This window comes from Lissotriton helveticus, chromosome 3_1, assembly GCF_964261635.1.
Source record: "Lissotriton helveticus chromosome 3_1, aLisHel1.1, whole genome shotgun sequence".
Lineage (NCBI taxonomy): Eukaryota > Metazoa > Chordata > Amphibia > Caudata > Salamandridae > Lissotriton > Lissotriton helveticus.
The window spans coordinates 779,484,592-779,501,827 of record NC_136061.1 but is presented as its reverse complement, the minus strand read 5'-3'; the positions used below and the strand labels follow the sequence as shown (position 1 = coordinate 779,501,827).

Genomic DNA, 17,236 nt, shown 5'->3' with positions numbered 1-17,236 from the left:
GGTTTTGGGTTCCCGTAGTCACTGCAATTCTAGGCAAGCCTTTTTGCCTACCCATGTGAAAGTTCACCAGCTGCCATTGGGTTGTATTGCCATTTAATTAATCAAAGTTTCTTTTTTTATACATGTCATCTTTTACCATATGTCAGAAGAACTATGACATATGCCACATTAAGTAGCTACTAGATAAAAAGAATCTGTGGATAGCTTCAACAATCTAATATTGTTTTCTCATTTGAAATAAAACATGTAAAAACTTAAACAAATGAAATTGTATTTATATCCACAACTGTGTAGCTCAGTAGGCAGTAGAATATCTCTTTAGAATAAATACTTGTATGTTCTATGCACAGGCTTCTTTCCTTTTAATTTACCATATGTTTGTCTGATTACCTCCATCAACACAGAATATCATAATTTAAATCTTGATTATCAATTTTGTTTTCCAGCTGACTACATTGTTATGCAGTTTGGTCGGGTCGCCGAAGATGTTTTTACAATGGACTACAACTACCCAATGTGTGCTTTACAGGCCTTTGCTATTGCCCTCTCTAGCTTTGACAGCAAGTTGGCTTGTGAGTAAATTGGAGCTGTGGAACCTCAAGTCGGTTGATGCACTACTACACAAGGATAAAACATTGGTTCCATCATCTTATTGGTGTCTTATACTCTTGCTATTTAACAGGCCAGGCATTTTTGTTAAACTTGATAATCGTCTCAGAAGCAGATTGGCCATAAGGATACAATGGAGCTATTTGACTCTTATTCAATGTTTTAATTCCAGGGTATTTGGCTAATAATAGTGTCTACGTTCTTTTAGCAAGTCAGTACATTAATGTAAAGGAAGTGACATCAAGTTTGCTGAATTACAACATCTGGACCTGATGAGTTATGGCATGCTTCTGGCCATCTAACTATTTTTTCAAAACAATTGAATTCCTACCGGATCAGCCAATTTTATTTGACATTTATTTTCTTTTGTTTGGAAGGTATTCAGATAAACTGTAACCAAATGTGCTAAATGATCAATGAAGCTGAATGCCTGAGGTCCCCGGGCTCAACCAAACAAATTTACAAATATAAATAAACCCAAATAACTGGATCTCATCAGTCAGTTACAAGGTCAAACTGCTAAGAGCTGCTTGTTTTGACTGCATGTATGTGAATTTACAAGACCAGTGTTGCAGAGTTCACCGTCATGCTCCAAGACATCATCTTTCTTATAACTTAACATTGCTTTATGTTTTGGTTTACTATAACGGTACCTACCACAAAAATGTACGTCACTTGAAGTCATTCTGTGTTTGAACTACACAATAGTGTGTTAGTTATATTTGGCATGTTGGTTGTTCCTTATTTTACTATCAATTGCAATCATGTAAATCAATGTAGGTATGTATGTGTGTGTGTATCTATATTTATATATATATATAAATGTGTGTATGTGTGTATATATATATATATATATATATATATATATATATATATATATATGCATATATATATATATATATTATATATATATAGAGAGAGATAGTGTGAACGAGAGAGATAAATGTGCAGAGCATCTGTTCAAAATATGTATACATAACTTTTACTAAATAACTTTGACTTTGTTGCACAAGCAAATTCTCAGACTTTTGGTGCGAAGAAGGAAAGAATGATAATGTTAAGTTACGTTTGTCTGACCTTCTGTAATTAAGAGTTTGACTTTGTTTCCACACAGAGACCATTTTTATATGTTTTTATCATTGTCAAGACTATTTGAAAAGTATTGAAATTGTGAATTTGAATAATTCAATGGAAAAGTGCCAGCTACTGAGGTCGTCCAAATGTGTTCTAAGCAAACAATTGAATAGATGGATCTACACACAAACATTAAGCACTCACTAATAGTACACTTTGCAGCAGCAAAGTAAAAAGTACATTTAAGGTACATGTATACAGGTAGCATGACAGAGAATATTTTTGTCTTCTGTTATTGGATCTATAGTAAATACTCAGAAACCCTTAATACTGCTGAATCTATAATGTAGTGCCTTGGAAGTAGTGAATGAAAGAAACAAGCAGTCAATGTGTTTTAGGGCACTATGCAGCACTTTTTTTTAAAGTTTCTGATAATTCATAATATGGCAGCACAATTTGATTCGTAAGACAGCATTGTGCCCTAATGGGAGGGTACGAATGATGTATGGATAAACATCTTGGGCCTGATTCAAAAACTGCCTCCGTACTCATGGCGGAGGTCCCACAGTCATAGGGGAGTCTCCATACTCGAAACAGAATCTCCGCAACGAGTGTGGAGACTCCCCATGACTGCGGGTCCTCTGCAACGAGTGTCAAGGCCCTTTGTGAATCAGGCCTCCTGGGTTTGTGTTTAGTACATTTACATTTTTGCTCAATTCCCACTCCTACTTGTAATTCATACATATCTGTACTGATTTGAAAGAATTTTCTCTCTAGCTCGGTGTCTTAAAGTGCACTTGATTACAGGTGCCACAATGTCTACACAGCTAATCACACGTCTTCCTCTTTTAAAAAGAGTTGTACCAGTTATAGTCATCATTTCAACCATAAGTCAACTGCACCTCATATGAACATAAATAAATCTGTCCTTTGTCCCTTGTCCACTCTTTTATATACCATTATAACATCCCAACCATACTATCGTGTGGCACCTGCAATAGAACTTAAATTCTGCAGTCATTACCCCACCCATGTAACATATGGTAAAGTAACCTAACAAAATGTTGTCTTATAGGGCTTGTAATAGATATGAAGGAATAAACCACTGCGCTTTTTGTTCTTTCACACTTGAGTTCTACATATTTGCATCAATTCATGTTGCTTTTCTATGAACTATGATTTCTTTGCTTTACAGTCACATTAAGGTTACAGCCTTCCACTTGATTGAGTATCATCTCTCCTTGCTCCTTCGAACAGTATTGTTGGTCAGTTCTTCTGGCCTTTTTAAGTAATTTGTACATGGTCAAATAAAAAAAGAAATCTGATCCTTGTTTCCAAGATATCTTACGTCATTGTGGAGAGGCCTATCCTGATTCTACCTATTTGATACATTACATTTCCTTTATGGCTTATCGATATTGTATGAAACTTTGTTTCTGGTAATTACATTAAGACATTGGCTTTTCTCCAAAAGTTCTAGAGCTACATTTTCTAAGAAATTTAGGTTTACACAAAATATTTATCAAAGGTTTGACGTTACCCTTGCTTAGCCCTGCGTGACTTGGTAACTCTGGGGTAACGCAAGGCAGCGTAAGTTGCTGACTTGTGTTACTTTACATCAGGGAGGCGTTCCATGGGTGGAGCGTGGGTGTTCACACGCATCCATCCATGGATTTTGATCCATTCCCAGATTTACCATGAGTGGTAGACCTGGGGATGCGTCAAAATGCTACGCCTGCCCTGGGAAGGCGTCAGGAGAAATGCTTTTCTCCTCATGGTTTCCTCTTTCCATGTATGCCCTATTCTGCAGCACACACACAAAAAAAAAGAAAAAACCTCACTGGATTGTTTTTGTGCATGAAGGTGTCATATAAACAAGCCTGCCTGCATTGGCACTAGGCAGCACACAGCGCACCAGTGCAGGGAGAGGACAGTAATGGGCCACATAATGTTTCCTGCTCTCTCTTTGTCATGCAGTGCAGCAAGGTGTGTTGCTACCCTGGGTTGCATGACATTTTTATGAATCTTCCCCCAACAGTACATTGATGTTCTCAACTTTAGCGAATTTTAAGTGCCCAGCGGCAGTAGGGAAGACAAATGGAAGAGCGCTCCATAGCTCGTCTTCTCAGTAAGAGAAAATTAAAATGTGTCAGACCTTTACATACTGAGGGGAATATTTAATATGCTTTCCCGCAGCGCAACTCATCAAGCCACCTTGCTGCACTGCGTGAAAGTGTAGGAATGCACTGTATTTAACGTCACATGGTGCATTCCTGTTCTTTCCTTGCTCCGGCACACTTAACGGCAGCCTTGCACCAATTCAAACAAAATATTTTTTCGGCAGGAAGGTATACCTTCCTGCACAAAAACAATCTCTTGAAACATTTTCCTCTATGTGTGGTGGAGATTGCAACACACATAGAAAGAAGAAATAACAAGAAAAAAAAAATCTCAGTGTTATTCCATCCTCTGGGAGGCGTAGCGATTTCATGCTGTCCCAGGTTCACAAAGCTTTGTAAATCTCGTACTGTGTGAAATCCATATGTGGATGCATGGGAACACCCATATTCCACCCATGTTCCACCTGCCAGAATGAAATGTAATGCAATACAGCGCAAGCTGTTGTATTGTGTTACATTTTATTTTTACATGCGTGGCTTTGTAAATATGAACTAGCATTACGCGTCATGGCTGCACCACAAAAGTGATGAAACCATGATGATATTTGTTTGTAAATCTGGCCCTGAATATTTTACTTGTTGAAGCCCACCACATGCTTTTGGGAACATTGTCAATCGTTTATTTCTCTTTCCTAAAAAGCAAATGTGCTCATGTTATTTCTACTTATTTTTATTTAATAATCATGTACAACTCTCTGATGTTTGAGAATTGATATCTTTCAACTCATTATTTTACAACCGAATATTAATTTTCTATCATGTGTAGTTAAGCGTACACAGTAACAGAAATAGCCACTAATTCTCCAAGATTGCCATATGTTTATTTAGTAAGTCTATGGGCTTCCGTAGTTAAGTCATGCATATAGATAGTAACTTTAACCAGAACTTTTTTCTGTTTTGTTACAACAGTTCAAGTCATATGTCCGCAGCTTTTTGTTAATACATTTGATGACTTATACTTGAATTAACAGTCTGCCTATTTTCGGAGGCTAACCACTGTAATGCCCTGAAAAATATTGCACTCTCGGGAAAATCTTCATGAATAGTTATTATGTCAAACATACTATGATTAGTTTGTTATGCTTTATGATCATTCAATATCGTCTGTAATGTTAATTTGCGGGTATGTCTTTGAGGTTTTCATTTGGTTCATACAGATACGACTACATTTTTCAAATATTCCACATCTATAGTAAATTTACAACTTTTTGAAATCCTGGAGAAAAAGCTTTAGCTCATAAAATGGACGAAAGAAAGTTAAACCACCATCTCTTACAGCACTAGTGTCGGTGTTATGTTCAGTACCAGTGCCGAAATGCAGAGCATTGTTGGCTTTTCCCACTCACAGACTTTCACAATTAACTCTCAAGCTTCCACTGATACAGTGTGTGGTGTGTTCCTAAAGGAGGAGAAAGTAACAAATATTATGGTGACAGTTTTTCCACCTGCTTGCTTGTTTTTCAAAACACAAGATTGTAGTGTGTCCCTAATTCAAGAACTTGAGACTAGTGAGAGAAAAGTACAGTGATTTGGCAATAAAAGACATAAAGCCATGGTAACTGCAAGTTCACACAAAACAACTAAATACACAACTTGTGTGGGGAGTAGGAAAAGGAAATTTACTACGTTAGGATGATGTTGAGGAAAAGACAAGATAGATAAGAAAAATTAGGGAAACATTTGGTGTATGGTGTTGAAGATTTGAGGATATCAAGAAAGAGGCAATATAAAAATCGATCATAAGAAGGATTGAATAAAGGAGGGGAGCGTTTACTCCTGCAGGAAGATAAAGAAGATTCTATGGGAGAGTGATAATGTTAAGCTTGCCATATTTAAGCCAAACATTCAGAAATGATGAGAAACATCTATTTGATAACCATTCTGAAACTGTCCTGCTTCATCAGGCATGCTGACTAGACTACAAAAGTACATGAGTACACATGAATGTAATTGTAACACTAAGTAGAGAGGAGACCCATCATAACACTAAATTGCAAAGCCACTAACCATTCTACAACATTTTTATTTGACTACATGAAAGTGCTTTTATGAGCTAAAGACTACCCCTGTTCCTTGATGAACCACAAAATTTACATTCATAGTACGTCTCCCCCTCGGTACCCAAATGGTGTATAATATAAGGGAAGATACTGCTACTAAACACCACTACAGGTGCAACTGAAGCACAAATAAAGGCATATTTTTTCTTGTCACTCAAAGATTTACTGCAAAATCACTGCAGTTATGACTTCTATCAGATCTCCATAAAAATGTCTCTTTAACAGTCTTATGTATTTGTTTTGCCATCATTTGCTTCTTCCTTGCACTAGAAAGACTTTGTTCCACCAAACTATTTATCTGTACCACCCGGAGTAGGTCAAATTGAATTTGAATGGTTTTCTTCATCTTCATTGGGATAGGTGGGTGAGGATAGAGCGGACACTGCTTACTGGTCTTGGTATAGGTTGTGACATCAAGAAGAAACCTGAGTTTCTTGAGAGCATGCTCTTTTTAAAGCATGCTTTACCTTTGATAGGTTTTCTGAGCTCAACATATTTTCCTGCTAGAGATGCTGCAGGATACAGAAGCAAACAAATACAAAGCAAACTAGTTATGGGATAAACAATGTCAGGCAGTTTTAAATGGAAGGGGGTGAGATAAAGAAAAACAATTAAATATGAATTATGATCACAGCGTGAAGGATTTGTATAGGGAACCTTTCAAGTCTACGGACATTGAATAACATTCCAAAGATGGCTTTTGTCATGGCATTGTTTCCTTATCATTTGGCAGGATAGGACATGGATTAACAGGTCCAGTATGTGGTGTAAAGTATTGCAACTCAAGTAACTCTTGTGGAAGCAGGTGAGGGTGAAGTCTGAAATGGGTTATGTAGCCTTGGAAGCTTGCTGTAAAGTCATTCATATCAGATGTCAGGAAAAACTAAGATCTGCTAGAGGCCACATCGAATATGTGTGTGCAGTAGATGATGACAGACAGTGTTTGTTTTACTGACCTCAGATGAGGTCCAGCCTGGCCTTTTATTCCATCAGGCATTTTCCCGGTTGGCTGGAGCTATTGGAGTCTGGTTTTCAAGGGCCAAGGCTGGCATTAGTGCTTTGATGCTTTCTCCACCTCCCTACAAACAATTGCTGTAGGCACAGGGGGCTTCAAGAAAGAGGGAAAGAGTGGAAGAGAGGGATGGACAGCAAGAGAAATAAAAGATAGTTGAGCAAGAGAAAGAGAATGATGGATGCAAAGAGAGAGTGATAAGAAGGAGTGGGGCAGATCTGAGGATATTTGCCATTGCTGTTTTGGATTCCCCTCTCTGACCGTGCCTCAGATCACCTGAGCATGTGCTTACAGTAAAAACACAAGGAAAGCAGAAAATGTTCTGAATGGCAATACATTGTACTGGATGTCAACAATGGGTGCAAGGTTATTTGATCAATGCAGGGGTGTCTGTTGGTTTTTGGGTGTTAGAGTCTCTAAAAGCAGGTACTGGTGCTGGGTTTGTCCGGTGAAGTCATGCTTTCCCCGGCTGAGCTTGTTTTTTTTGTTTTGTTTTATTGAGTTTCAGAAACAGAAAAGGAAAATACAGACAACAGTATAGCTTGTTGGAGTTACACCTGCCCATACAGGGCCAATATAGCATATACCATTGAGTACATAACATAAGTTCAGCAGATAAGTACAATGGGAGTAATCATGTGCATGACAAATACTGTTGTATTTACGTAAGCAGCTTTTGAACATACATAATAAAAGGGGAGGTGTATACACTGGGTGAAAAGGGGGAATGTAGGATCGGTTCTTCTTGGGGAGTACAGCAGGATTCGTCTTTTCCAAGGTATCTGAGACAACAAAAAGGCAGTAGCAACAAATGTGAGTTTTACCCGCACAGATGGAGTGATGCAGCTTGGGGATACATCTGCATGGAGGGGAGGTGACTGTGGGTAGTGGCAGGCATGGACAATGCACTGGACCGCTATGGAGGGGGATCATCTTTGCCAGGGAGTTGTACAAACTGTGAGAAAGAAGTGGCCAATTGAGGGTAAACGGGTCGTTTGCGAAGGCCTCGTGTTTCTTTGTAGGAGAGGGCGTCCTCCTCTGCAGCGCACTACTTACGGACAGCTCTGCACCAGGCTGCCAATGGGGGGGGTTGGCTATTGTAGATCGCCAATGCAAGGTGAGGATACGCTTGGCAAGAAGGATGGCTAGAGAGGCGAAACGAGAACGGATTCTGTGGGGTTTGCAGCGTTTAAAAATATCAAGTGAGCATGCCTCCCATGTGCGGATATCGTGGAGCTCTGTGAGTTGACATAAGATTTTGTGCACCTTCTCCCAGAATTCGTACAAGGCTGGGAAGGACCAGATCAGATCGGAAGCCAGGCATCTTGGATAGCTGGCTCCTGCTTGAGGGTGAGATATGTGCAGTGTCACATGAAGAATTGTGAGTTTTTAAAACAAGAGTTATGAACACCAGTCAAAGGAACTCTGGGCCTATTTCCACCTCCTTATCATGTAGTGCATGCCCAAACTCCTCCTCCCACCTGTGCCAGAGGGTTTCTTGGGAGAGCATATTAAGCTCACAAATAGCTTTATACAACCAGGTAATAAGATGACAGTAGGGAGCCATTATAAGAATAGTCTGTTATGCAAGGTGTGTTGTGGGTTCTGCCATTGTGGTATTCCCTAGGGTATGGTATGTGTGGGTGAGCCAGAGGTGAAAGAGGAATTGCCCTGAGGTAAATCATAGTAATTTACTATCAGATCAAATGTGAGAAATTGACCATTGAGGTAAAGATTCTCCACTGAGTGGATTGAGCATTTTGTCTAAGGGGGTAAGTTCAAGTCTTGTATAGGACCCGGGTATTTAGGAAGACCAACCAGGGGCAGTGTGGTAGAATACACTGGTGATTTCGGAGACATGTGGTGTTTGCGTGTCATTAAGGCTCAAGCCACAGCCACCTGTATGGGTGGCAAGGTGGGAGGTACTGGTTTAGGAAGTTAGAGATGATGGATTACTTGGGATGTCATTATGTCAGCTCCATTGCAGGTCTCCCCAGTGTATCTGCCGGCAGTCCACCGTGACAGCCACTGCAATTGTGCTGCAATTTATTTATTTATTTATTTATTGTACTTCTATAGCGCAACTGTCACCTTGTAGGCAAGATAATACGCCTCAAATGATGGGGCACCCAAACCCCCTTGGCCCATCAGGAGTTGTATTTTATGAAGTGCCACCAACATCATCTGTTGCCCCAGATAAGGTCTCCCAGAAAGGAGTCATTTTCTTGGAAGAAAAAGCCAGGCAGGACTATAGGGGGGTTGGTAAAGTGATAACGTTGGCGTGGCAGAGTGATTATTTTCACCAGGGCAATTATTCCTTTTGGGGCGAGAGTTAACAAGCGCCAGAAGTGCATGTGTCTTGATGCATGGTAGTGCTACCCGGAGTTTCCCATCAAGTATATCCAAAGGAGTGCGGTAAAGACAGTAGCTGTTCTCTGCCAACAAAGATGGGTAATGCCCAAGTATATGGACCAAAGTGGTTGGTCAGGGTGGAGGGAATGTATCACTGATTTGTCCCAATTGGCCCGGAGTCCAGCAGTTGTTTCGAACTCATTATGTGTAGCTTGGAGCAGAGTAAGGTCTGAAGTGATGTCTTCTAAATAGATGAGGAGATTGTCTGTGTACAGGGGCATCGCATGTGTCCAGTCCTCCAGGGGTATCCCCCAGTCAATGCCCCCAAGCTGTAAGGGAATGGCTAGGGGCTCCATTGAGAGAGTGGAGGGAAATGGGAAAATGGGAAATCCCTGTCTGTTCTGCTACTCACCGGGAATGAAAATTTGGGAAGTCAGTTTGGTATAAAGGAGTTGAGTGTATGTGGGAAGCCGGGGACTGACTCCAAGTTGGGTCAAGACCTGGAAAAGGCAGCTCCAAATTAGGGAATTAAATGCCTTCTCCACGACTAATATCTGATTAAGTCCTCAAAATGGGTTTTGTATAAGAAGCAACCGATGAATAAATTGAGCGCTGCTGCATCTTGGGACAAACTAATTTTGGTCTACATGAATGAGATCTGGTAGTATCCAGGAATAGCAGTCTGCTAGTAATTTGCCCAGTATTTTATAATCAGCCATCAGAATGGCAATAGGTTGATATGGTGAGGATTGGGTTTAGATTTTATGTGGCTTCAAGACTGAAACCAGGAGCTACTTTCAAAGGGACAGGGGAGCTCATGCGTAGTCCACACCGCTTCGAATATGTCAGTCAATTTGAGCGTTAGTTGTGAAGAAAAGGTTCTGTTATATTTGAGTGGTAGGCCATCAAGTCCAGGAGTTTTGTTATGGTATAGGTCCCTGATTGCCTCATTTTAGTGCCCAATGCAAGTTTAGTTGTGGCTGGGATGCGGGGTAGTGGGATGTCGTCAAGAAAAGCGCAAGAGTGGTCTGCCACAATGTCAGGTGGGTTTCTGGTATACTGTGGAAAAAAATTGTAGAAAAGGTATATTATGCCCTCTTGGCAGTAAACAAGGATGCAAGAGGGGATGGTCAGTTCCGCAAGGGGTCTGGGTTAGTTTTGTGTCTCGCGAGCCAAGCTAAACGTCTGCTAGACTTGCCCCCTCTCCCGATGTACGTTAGCTGCATGAGCTGTAAAATAATAGTGACAGAGGCACTCAAAAAGTTGTGCATAGGTCGTCTTCGCTGCCAATGACTGTGGAAGATGTCCCACGTTTGATCTGCTGAATTACCCAATTGTGCAAGCTGCTTCTCAGTGGTTAGTGTTTCGCTATGCAGAGTCCTGAAGACCCTTACCACCTGCTGTATGCAAAAGCCTGGATTCACTGTTTTAAATGCGTCCCATTCCACCAACCTCGATGATACGGTATCCCTGTTCTCCACCAAGTAGTGACTGATATGGTCGCCCAGTTCCTTTCTGAAAACTGGGTCATCAAGGCCGTTGCATTGGAGATGCCAGATGGGAATCGGTGGCCTGGGATAATATTATTTAAATGAGTGCTTGTAATAGGGGCTTAATAGAACTGTACTACCACGTGAACAGTCATACACAGCAGTAGTCTAAGTTCCAATAAGATTTATGGTTCTCTGATTCCTCTTCCATGTTTCTGGCTCAGCAACCAGAGGTAACACTACATATTTCATTGGAATAGTCCTAAAAGTGACACCAAAAGGTATTTGCACTTCTTTGCTTTACTTTGATGCAATGGGGCAACCCCTGGGCAGCACTTGGGCTTTCTCACACTACCAGTCAGGACCGTTGAAGCAATGCCTAATCATCAACAATGGTAGACAGGGCTTTACATAAAAAATTAAGGACTCCTCATGGAAGGCCCTAACAGGAGGAGATGTTTTTATTTTTCCAAAGGTTTCACACATTGCTTCATTTTACATCACACTTACAATGTGTGAATATTTTGAAAGTACGTCTAAGCATAGTATTTTGGAGTGTAAGGATACCCAACCAGCACAAAGCCTATACTAGACAGCACAAACACCTTTGCACTTTAGAGCAAAAGAGTTTTTGTGATTCCAGAAAGCCTGTTTGTACACCAGAGCTAAGGAAGAGATCAGCAGCACCATATCTTAGAGGGTATGGCTCTGTCTTGCTTTCTTCTCCTAATGCAGTGCAGCAACTTTGCTTGCTGCACTGCCTTGCACAACTATTTAATATGCCTGCCACAAGGTGTCCAGCAGATGGGCCAATGTTGAACATCGAGTCAAAAGACTTCACTATTTTTGGTGATTAATCATAAAGTAGTCAGACCCATTGAGAAGTGTTGGCAAGGGCTCTTGGCAGATAGGATGGTCTAGCCGAAGTAAGTGCAACCGTAATGTAAATTGATACTTGTATAGCGCACTACTCACCCGCAAGGGTCTCAAGGCACTTGTATGAATACTGCTGTGGAACCCATCCTGGCTTTCCCTGTGAGGTGTCCACTCCTGGGCACCCCTAAAGTGGAGGCCAGGCATCCTTAGCGTTGTGGGGGCTGTTGTGGAGATTAAGCAAGCTAATGCCCAGAGTTGCAGAGTGGGACTCCATGATTGGAATAGGCACCGAGGCGAGAATTATCAGGTCTGTTGAATTTTGAGCCCAAGAACCGCTGAGGGGGGGAATTGAACCCTGCTCCTGGGCTAGACCTCTGCATCAGGGTCTGCCGCTCTATCCATTGAGCCACACTTCTCCACTAATGGAGAATTCCTTCTTCTGACTGGTGTAGTTTTCTAGTCCCATGGAGAGTTGTTCAGAGATACCTCACTTAGGGCTGGGAGTGCAGTAAATAAGCTCAGGAAAAATGTCTCGTTTATCACTGGAACACTATCCTCACGTTCCTGTTAGAGTAATTAGTTAGGTGTATAAAGAAGCTAGGTTATGATTACTTTCTGCTTGATGTAAAAAAGGCAGAGATCAACAAAGGCTAATAACATCTTCTAATTTGGCTTAAAGAAATAAGTAATCTGATGGGTTGAAGCTCCACTGTCAAATACAATTCTCACAATGTAACTGTAGTAGCACACTTTATGGTGCTCTGAGAAAATGTAAAAGCTAGCCGTCCCTCAAACAAGGCAGAGTGGGGCCAGGTCTCAACTGCTAAAATACCAGCCAAATTGAACACACAATAAAGGGCTGTGCCCTTTAAAAACCACAAATCTGTTGTTATAAATATTTCAGTTAAAAAAAATATATTGTCATGCTGCAAATCTTTGTTTTTTTAAACATATACAAATGTACTTGTTATGTATCAGATTTTTAGCTAGACATATAGGCTATAGTTTAAGCTAGTCACCTGGCTTGATAACAATGTTTCGTGTTATTTCCTGGTAGAAAGTACTGTTAACATCCAATCATATCACTTCCTGTTTCAGAGCCTGTCCATGCTTATACTTTGCAAGTTGTTGGAAACATGTAAGACTTGGCTCAAAAATCCCATAGAGTTCAATTTTCCATATGGCTGATGTATTCCAAACAGATTGTTATAAATTACATATTCTGCCAGAATTTCCCTTTAACAACCTTGCACTGAAATGCAGAGCTGTTTGTGGGCATTCTCTGCCCCATATTTCTGTTTTTATTTTCATGACCAATCTCTCATTCCAAAAAATGGCCAATAAAACTTTTATTATTATATCTGATCAGACAATGGGCACTTCCTAGTCTGATCAGATATAATAGAGCAAGTCAGGAAAACCGAAATCACAGGTCTTGGTATTGGTCCAGCTCTGTGCACTTCAAAAGTTAATGCCCCCGTATAAACCGGACATAGATTTCTATAAAGAAGGCACTTTTTGATTTAAATCAAACTTTCTTTGTATCCTTTTACACAGTGTCTGGCCACAACGTACCATGTGAGGAATACCTATTAAATACAGGTGAACAGATCTAATATGTAATTTCACATTCCTGCACCTTCACAAACACTAAGGGGCTTATTATTTACCCAGTGCGCCACCGCTGTGTCATTTTTTTGACGCACTTGGGGCGCAGTGTGCCTGCCCATATTTACACGGCATGGCAAGCCACTCTGCGTTGCTTTTCATGGACTTGTAAATTTGCCCGCTATTCAAGCATTACTCTGCGTGAAAGGGGCATTCCATGGGTGTTGCTGTGGCTGTTCCCACGCAACATCAATGGAACCTGACTCATTTCCAGATTTACAAGGTTTTGTAAACCTGGGAATGGGTCAGATTCCTATGCCTCCCTAGGTGAGGTGTAAGGGAGGCGCAACTAGGAGAAATAAATGTATTTCTCTTTGTTGTTCCTTTTTCTATGTGTGCTGCATTCTGCAGTACACATAGAAAGAGGAAAACACCTCTTGTGATTGATTTGTCCTACAACACAGACAGCCTTGCACCAGGGTGCAAGTATGCCTGTGTTGGTAATGGCAGCCCATTGTGCGCAAGCGCATGAAAGAAAGGACAGGAATGCATCATGTCTGGTAGATATGGCACATTCCTGCCCTTTCTTTTGATGCAGGGCAGCACAGCAGGAAGGCTTGCTGCATTGCTTGCATTAAAATATTGTAAAAAAGGACTCAATTTTACAAACTAGAATGGAGGACGTGTGGGTCCCAACTTCAAACAACTTTTGTGTTCAATTCAAATGATATTTTCTAATATGTTTACAGTTATGCAGTTCAGCCTTTGTAAATAACTCATAAAAGTTGGATAATGTATGTGAATCACTGCAATTCAACTGTTGAAAAGGATAAGCACTACCTGAACTATTTCCTTTTTTAAATCTGCTTCAGTTATGAAGTATAAACTGTAACAGATGTCTCAGATGAGAGCCACTAAGAAAGAGGAGCCTAAAATAATTTGTAGCTTGAGGAATTATCAAACTTTATATGTGATTTAAACTTTCCGAAATACAGTTAGTTGATACTAGAAGAACATGCTATTGTAACATTATGAAACATAGCAGGCATATATTAAATTGCCCTTTTTGTGTGGTCACCCCTATTTTATACTGGATTTTAATGCTAGTTTTTGAACTCTGCTTACTGGGGCACTGCTGTCCAGTGCCCAGTGTTTGCGCTCTGGCCGCTGCAAACATGTAGAAATTTCTTTATTGGAGTATTTACATCTCCTATAAGGTCACAGCAGAACTTGCATCCATGGCATGGAAAATGAAATGCCTTTACTGTGCCATCCACTAGTGTGAAAAGGAAAACAAGGCTTCAGGCCCACCATTGTAGTCTGACATCTACAGTATAAACCTGCAGTGCAACCTGTTAAAATAACCCCATTTGACAGGTAGAAACGTTCCCTTTAGATATTAGTAAGTCACTATGCATGCCTTCCAGCTCACAGGGTAGTTTACATAGTATTTAAAAGAAATATATGTCCACTGGCAAGGGCCTAAAAGCTTTTTTCACTGTGGCAGGCTAGGCTATTCTATGTATAAAATCAGAGTACAAGTGAAATTACTAATACAATATCTCGGAAATAGGATCTGCTAGAAAAAAAAAAAACTATTTTCAATAGTTATGAAAAGTCCTAATTTAATGGTGCAATTGGATTTTCAATGAATATTAAGGTAAAGTCACCTTTAGAAGGTTACCTTTTCCCTGCCTGAAGTTCCTGAAGGCTAATTTGCATATCTCTACAGCTTTTCCCAGCATGAATTTGGCCTAATTAAAGCGTAAATGAGGTATGGAATTCCTCCTAGGAGCACATAGTAGGCTGACTAGGTGGGGGCTGTGGGCATTCTGTTGATACCACAATGTCATATCCTGCCCGAAATTTCTGCCGAGCCACATGCAGCCCTGTGGTACAATTGAAAGGGAGAGGACTGGATGCCAGAATAATTCTTGTCTATTTCCTGTGTGGTTTCTGAAGGATTCTGCTTTTGTCCTACCAAAATGCTGTCTCTGTTGTAGGTACAGTACCTGCTTACAATTGGAGTTTAGTATTAGAGTCGGAAGGACACTAGGATCACCACAGTACGCTCCCCACTCACAGCCCCAGCCTCAGAGCACAAATTTAGTCTGACCGAAAACATTTACCATCTTCAATTTGCCGTGAGACATTGCATTTTGGGCCTACTTGCAATAATACAAACAGATCAGGGCCTGGGACCATTTACCCCATTCGTCAGAGATGAACTAGGAGTGTCTTAGAGTGTCTCCCTCCCCTAAAGACTGGTCATCCCTACAAAGCTGGACATCCCCAGCCTTCCTCAGAACACTGCTGGACTTGCAAACTTGCTGCACTTGGCATCTGTGACCTGTGAGAAGGACCAGAGGAAGTTAGGCACCCTTCAACTTAAAATACCAGGAAAGAAAAATCCCCACAGATCATTAGGCTGATCCTCTGGGTTACTCCTGGAACATAACAAAACTGAAAAGGACATTCCTGTGAAGAATCCCAGCTGATTAGCGTCAACGGGACATGACTTTGCTGTTGCCCGCTGTCGGACACCCTGAGAGTCTGTAAGTGCTCCCTATGAAGTCCTGGGGTCTTGGAAGTGTACCCTTCTGGTTGTATGGTCTCCAAAAGAAGTTTGGGAACTTTAAAAAACTTTTTCTCTAGAGATTCTTGAAGGCCAACCATGAAAGGTATCCGACCAGCAGTTCAATGGTGTAAGATTGAATTTCAGGTGTATCCCGTGTCGAGAAGAGGTTTTCATCAGAAAAACAACAAAGCCCATTTCCAGATTGGGGCTTTGAAACTTATTCAAACTTCCCTATTTCCAGGCTCTAGTGGGTCAATTTACTTGGTGTATTTCTTCCATGTGATTGGGCTCAAATTGAGCCTAGATTCTAGTCAACTGCTATCATTGACCTCCGTTGGTACTTTTTGGTGCTATTTTGGATTAAATCTTTTTAAAAAAAGTAATATATCCAGTTACCTTTATAGCATTGTTGTCATTATGGTGTCATTTTACAAGTTAAATGTTACTCTATTTTGATGAATGTGAGTGGGATTTATGTTGGGTTGTGCTTTCAGTTTTTGAACTGTTTTGGTACTTCTAAATGATTTGCATGCTTTCTCTTAGTTCAGCCTGTCTGCTCTGTGCCATAGCTACCAGGGTGTTCAGCACAGGTTTAAATTATTCAACCCTTTGTCTGGACCTAACACGTAAGTGACTCTATTACTTGTGGTGGACTACCATTCATCCTAATTAATATTTTACTTCTCACACATAAATAAAAGTTTTATAAGGTATAAGGAAGCCAAGATAAGGCCTATTTCAGAAACCTCTAGGATAAAGCAAGATAATGCAAACGATGGGTGAGGTGGGTGTTCCAGGCATTAACACTGGAAGCATTTGGGATTTCCCAAGGCCTGGGTCAGCCTGAAAGCAAATCTTACAGTTGACAGTATCAGGTCTGAGTTGGTGACTCACCCTACACTGTGCCCACTAGACTTGTGGGATCGCATCCACGTGTTGCCACCATACTTCATATACAGATACTCACCTAATGAGTCCTGATGAAGTTCTCTTTGTGAGAATGAAACGCGTTGGCTGACTATAAAACTCGAAACTCGTGAGAGATAACCGTTTGAAAATAAAGACTTTTTTTAAAAACTCAATATTGACTCCCTGGACTTCGTTACTTGGCGCATGCCCAACCCCTGCAATTCTTAGCAGGTCTTTAAACTCTTCCTTGGACCCTCCTTTAAAAAAAATCTTTGTGTAGATCTGAGTTACAGGACAACAGTAAACAACATTTCTTTCCGTATCTAGAAACGCCTTTTTAAAAAAAAAACATTTTGGAAAGGTTATTTTAGTTACTTTTATTAAATTACTTTCCATTTTGCCATTCAAATTTAATGTGTTATTTCAAAATGGTCTATTCCATTTTTCACTAAATTAATTGTAAATTTAACATACACATCACATACATG

General features: G+C 40.5%; 1 protein-coding gene across 3 annotated transcripts in view; it reads left to right on the top strand.

Annotated features, from left to right (window-relative positions):
* The window catches only part of TUB (TUB bipartite transcription factor), a 593,386-nt gene extending 590,303 nt beyond the window's left edge, over window positions 1-3,083 (top strand). For all 3 annotated transcript variants that reach the window (XM_078681009.1, XM_078681008.1, XM_078681007.1), the window contains exon 12: window positions 447-3,083. In XM_078681009.1, coding sequence (XP_078537135.1) covers window positions 447-580 — 134 coding nt within the window. In that variant the 3' untranslated portion in view covers window positions 581-3,083. The remainder of the gene's footprint in view (window positions 1-446) is intronic.
* The last annotated feature ends 14,153 nt before the right edge of the window (window positions 3,084-17,236 follow it).